Source organism: Acyrthosiphon pisum, chromosome X, assembly GCF_005508785.2.
Source record: "Acyrthosiphon pisum isolate AL4f chromosome X, pea_aphid_22Mar2018_4r6ur, whole genome shotgun sequence".
Taxonomy (NCBI): Eukaryota; Metazoa; Arthropoda; class Insecta; order Hemiptera; family Aphididae; genus Acyrthosiphon; species Acyrthosiphon pisum.
The window spans coordinates 97052288-97058014 of NC_042493.1; the positions used below are offsets into that span (position 1 = coordinate 97052288).

General features: G+C 27.6%; 1 protein-coding gene across 1 annotated transcript in view; it reads left to right on the forward strand.

The window, feature by feature from the left end:
• LOC100168272 (protein lifeguard 1-like) overlaps positions 1–3697 on the forward strand; it is a 3907-nt gene extending 210 nt beyond the window's left edge. The window contains exons 2-3 of the mRNA XM_029491595.1: positions 2830–2942; positions 3029–3697. Of these exons, the coding sequence (XP_029347455.1) occupies positions 2863–2942; positions 3029–3659 (711 nt within the window). The 5' untranslated portion in view covers positions 2830–2862 and the 3' untranslated portion in view covers positions 3660–3697. The remainder of the gene's footprint in view (positions 1–2829; positions 2943–3028) is intronic.
• The last annotated feature ends 2030 nt before the right edge of the window (positions 3698–5727 follow it).

The window sequence follows — 5727 nt, forward strand, 5'->3', positions numbered from 1 at the left end:
CGATTTTTCTTGTGTCTTTTCTTTTATATAAAATCTCTTATCGTAGGTATATAATATAGGTATGATTAAATATGGTAGCATACCTAGGTATAAGTATTTTATTATTAATATCTGTCGTATGACGTATACTCGTATTATTACGGCTACCACTGTGTGGCGTGTTGCCCTGTAGTACCTACCCGTAATTATTTTGTCTTACCCTCTGCCCGTCCGTTTACGGGTTTATGAATGCGACAGTGTCTTTAAAAAGTATGCTGTGCGCTGATAAACGTCTTCCTGCTCGATGACGCACCACTATAGTGCAATTGACATCTGAACAATCCTGAATATTGGAAGTTCGAGGTTGCTGCCTACTTTATTTTTTGCGTCTTATTGCGTATACTTGTTTGTATGAAGTATTGAAGTCTACTGTTGTAACTATTCTTCTAAACTAGTAAACTCATCACCAATGTTGTTTATCTAGTCGCTCTTTCTGCTATAAGATTCAGGCTAACACATAGCCATCCCAAACAGGAGGCAAAGGGGGCAACCTAGGGGGCCCTAGGGCGTCCATGAATTTAGGGCGTCATAAAAACGAACAATAAATAGAAAACTGTGGTGTTTTATTTTAGATATTAATTTTTCATTTATACTGTAAGACCAAAGAAGAGTACCTCTTAAATTATATGATATATTATTATACCAGTGGCGTATCCCGGGGGTGGCTGAGGGGGCTGCAGCTCCCCCCCCACGAAATTTTAAGAAATAAAAATTATTTTAATGGTCTATGATAGTGGCTCAAAAAGTCTTAAATTGTATTTCAAATATTTAAAAATGTACTACCCATACAGTGGTGTGCCCAGGAATTTTAAATGGGGAGGACACAATTTTTTTTAAAAAAATAAACAAAATAAAGCGGATAGGTGAAAGTCGCTCTGCTGTAGGCTACAATTGGATGGCTGAAAATTTAAATTCAATGATATATTTCATGTGTAGTACTTGAGCCCCCAAGCCATGTGATTGGAATTTTTTGATAAAAATATAAATACTGAGATGAAAAGAAAAATAGTGACACGATTAGATAGTAACAACAGTTCAAATGAAAGTACAAAACGTTTAAAACTGAACAACAGTGTGATATGGACGAGTTTATAAAAAATGAAATAGATATTTTCGTTAACAGTGAGACCCGAGATTTTTTCAAATTATTTAATTTGGATGAAAGTTTTCTTGAAAATGATCCATCGACTTGGGATAATATTCATAGTTATAAAAATGCATTAAATATTGTAACCAAGTTACGAGTAGTAAATGATACGGTAGAGCGGGGTATTGAGTTGATGGAGCATTACAATACGTTATTTACAACCAACGAAGAGCAAAAACAGTTTGTTTTACAAATTGTAAGTGACTACAGGAAAAAGTTTCCCGATTGCGAGAAATCTACATTAATGCAATTACTTAAAAAAATTAAACTATTTATTACATTAATTACTTATTTTAAATTTAGTAATAGGAAAAAATTGACTTAAAGATAATTACTCTATATAAAATATAAAAATATGTACTTAATAATATATATTATACTTGTATATTTATATTTTAATCATATATATATGTTTTTAGCTACAAGTCTCTAACGTATTATCAAACTCAAATTATTTAAAACATATTTTTTTTAGAGAATTTAGTTTAATATTATTTTGTATATAATATGTAATTTTATTGTATTTTGAACCGTTCGACTGGTATAAATAAAAAACGAAAAAATATAATTTAGTCAGATTTTATGAGCTTTTTCATATTTTTTACTTAAAATTGTAATTATCTCAGTAATAAGCAATGTAATAATGTATAAAATGACATTTTTGAGATCCTCATACAATTTCCGACAGGATATTTATTGTTTAATATTTTTTGGTTGAAAAAAAAGTTTTAGCACAATTTATTAATAGGCTTTTCTTGCACGGCTTAAAATTGAATGATTGATTTTAAATTTTGCAAGTATTATTTTTTTAGGCATCAACAAAAAATGGGATGGTGCCGTCAAAAATTTTTAACATCTATTTTTAAGGGCCACCCAACTGAAGCTATTCCGGCCTCAATGTTGTTACATATTTATTGACTGATTGCAGTCTGGGTGTTTTGCACATCACGTACAGTTCTTTTTTCAAAATTGTTGAACTTGACATACTGTCAGATTGTTCTTTTCAACTGTGTTCCCTGACGATTGTCTCTAAAAATTTCCATTAAGTCAAAAACATTTTTGAAAATAAATTGAAAGAAAGTTGAAATTCAAAATATTTCAAAATGTTAAAACATAAAATATTGTTCTGGGTGATTTGAAGGTGCTTGTTCTAAGTCTGGGTTATCACGTTTGAATATATGCTCATTCGGAGTTCATAATAATATACCCGTTGTCCTTCATTTGTTAGGTATCTTCAGTGGTCGCTTAGGATTTAATCAGACGCTATACTTTCTCACGTCTAAAACACAATTATATACAGCTATGTTACCTAGTTAATATTATTGTGTTGTTGTTTTGCACCAATCAAAAAAGATTACTTAATTTTTAATGTGGATATATTTCAAGCTTATTTTCTAACACTTTACATTTTAATAAAAATATTTATAAGATCAAATTTAGTTGGATAATTATTTAAGTAATAATTTTTGTTTAAAACAATTTACCTATTGTTAGTATGAAATTTGATAAGATATCTAAAAAAATAAACAATTTTCGGTGTTAACCCTCTCTAAAATTTTAATAAAAGTTCTATTCAGTTGGTTTTATCATCTTTGGTAGTCGGGTTTTTCTTCAAATAATGTTTGTTATGTTATATATTTCAGATTAATTGGACCGGTGTATAAATAACATTTGCAATGAGTACGGGGCAAGAAACACAAAATCCAAGCGGAGACCTTGGCTTTAGCGATAAAACTATACGTAAAGACTTCATATGGTAGATATAATTTTTTTGTTAATAACAAATAATAGTAGATATTATATGACATTAATATGTTTTATTTTTATTTTTAATTATTTCAGTAAAGTTTACAGTATTTTGACGTGTCAGCTAATGATCACATTAATATTTGTGGCTATTGCAACTCTTCATGACGAAACTAGAACTTATATAAAAACAAATTGTTGGCTATTTTTCACCGCACTTGTCATTACTATAGGTACTTTAATTGCGCTCGCATGCTGTGAAAATGTACGTCGCAAGAGTCCTCTTAACTTTATTCTTTTGTTTGTATTCACCTTATCTGAATCGTTTTTAATAGCGGTATGCGTGTCACGTTACTATCCAGAACAAATACTGTTGGCTCTTGGCTTAACTATATTGATATGTTTTACTCTTACAATATTTGCTTTTCAGACTAAAATAGATTTTACAGTAATAGGTGGGTTTTTATTAATAGCATTGATAATTTTATTTGTTGGATCTATTGTTGCTTTATTTTTCCCTGGAAAAATGATGACCCTCATAATTGCATCTGCGTGCGCAATCATATTTTCCATATTTCTTATTTGTGATACCCAAAGGATGGTCGGTGGTAACCATAAGTATTCAATCTCTCCAGAAGAATATATATTTGCAGCATTAACTCTCTATGTAGACATAATAAACATTTTCCTGTACATATTAGCCATTATTGCAGCCTCAGATGATTAAGCATTTTATGTGTAAATTATAATGTATAAAAATAATAATAAAACTGTTGATTGTTTTAAATTAAAGATGTTGACTTTTATTCCTTTTAGCTTTAATTTTTCTGATTAAATATAGTTATTGTATTATTTTGTGTTCATTTAGTCAGTTTTAATAATATTTAATATTAATTCACTTAATCTCACCAAATATTTATATTTGTATAGAATATTATAATAAGTACCTATAGAAGAACGTATTTAGAAACACTTATTTAATAATATATTATTATTAAATACTTTGTGTTATGCAAATGTATTTCATACTTTAGTTATATCTAATATAAATCATAAATTATTATATAATGTTTTTATGATTAGCCAATAATTGTATAACAGACATTTAATATTTTTGACAATTTCAGTTATTAAAAATGTAAAGAATGCCTGTATTTGGAATATAATAAATTAAAGTAATATTTGATAAATTCTGATATCAATTAACAACATACTATTTTTTTTAATTGAACAGTGAATTTTAATTCATGTATAAGCAGCAAGACATAGTAGTAATAACTTGAAGTTCTTATTTGTTAAATTTAATTTTTCGACGAAAAATGTATTTTATAGGTAATGTAATCCTGTGCAATTTAATCAATAAATAAATAATATTTTTGTTTTAACCAGTAAGAATTAATTTTTCAAAGTATGTTTTCTTGTACACGAGTTTTATTTAGAAATGAAAAATATTGTGTCATTGAGTAATTTTATTCAGAACAATACATTATGTGAAATAAAATATAATTTATGGATTTATATGAATAGCATTTTATTCAAATTTTATTAATTTAAATAAGCATTTCAAAACATATATATATTTTGTGGTATAAACTTTGTAGTCTTATGCTGTTTTAATTATAGGTTTTTTTTTTATTAAATGATACTATAACGACGACGCAACAGTAGGTACTGTTGTCGCTATTAAAATCGCATACAACCTTCGCCTACTCACACCTACGAGTTCCACGACAACAGCGGGACTGCCTAGTGCCTGCACATGTTTAGGTGTGTAATATGCACAAATGTAATATTATATAGTGTCACCTCAGCACATTATACCTTCATTGGAGTATTGGACGAAGAAGGTCATTTACCTTGGAACTACTTATGAGGAACCTTGTCTTCATTTTCAAGCTTTTTTATTTAGAAACAAAAATGTTATTATAGCTACCTACATTAATCGAAAAACTCGATAGGTAATACCTATTATTATAATAAAATAGTTGTATTTTGGTTAATAGCAGAGGCATTGGGGCTCAAGTCCATATTAAAATGCCTTATATAAATGTGTAACAGAAAGAACTGACCAAAAAAAAAAAAAAAAATTATGCTTAATTAAACTTATGACAAAAATTGATAAAACTATAGGATTAGTAAATAGTTTTAGAAATATTCTCATGTTAGCAAATTACCAAAAATAATATTTTTAAAAAAGTTATAGCGTTCCAAATTAATTTAATCAAAAAAATTCTGATATTTAAAAAAAATCTAAAAAATAAACTACTTGATTTAGATAAATGTTTTTACCATCCAAATAGTTCTTATAATCAGATTCGAAAATTGGCTATTTTGAATTTATTCAAAATAATTTAAATCAAATTTAAAATTTTTCATTTTTGGTATTAAAAAATAAAAATAATTTTTTTTTTTATTACACGTGTAGCGCAAGTGGCTATAAATTATGTATAAAAAAAAAAATTTTTAAATATTGATTAAAACAAAAGTTATTCTAAAAGTCAGTTCTATCTGTTACACCCTGTATATATATATATATATATATATAGTTATTACGTATAGCTAATAAATACAATTATTATAATAGGTATGGAGCAAAGTACCTAAATTAAATGTAGGTATATAGGTACGATACTGAAGATTATCATATACATGTATAGAATTGAATCACAGATGCTGTTCACCGCCAACAATAATTTTGTGGTAGAAAACCTAAATGGAAAATTAGCCCCCGTAAAAAAAAACATAAAATATTTTTGTTAGAGATTTGTAGAGATCCAGTGCCATAGATAGGGGGG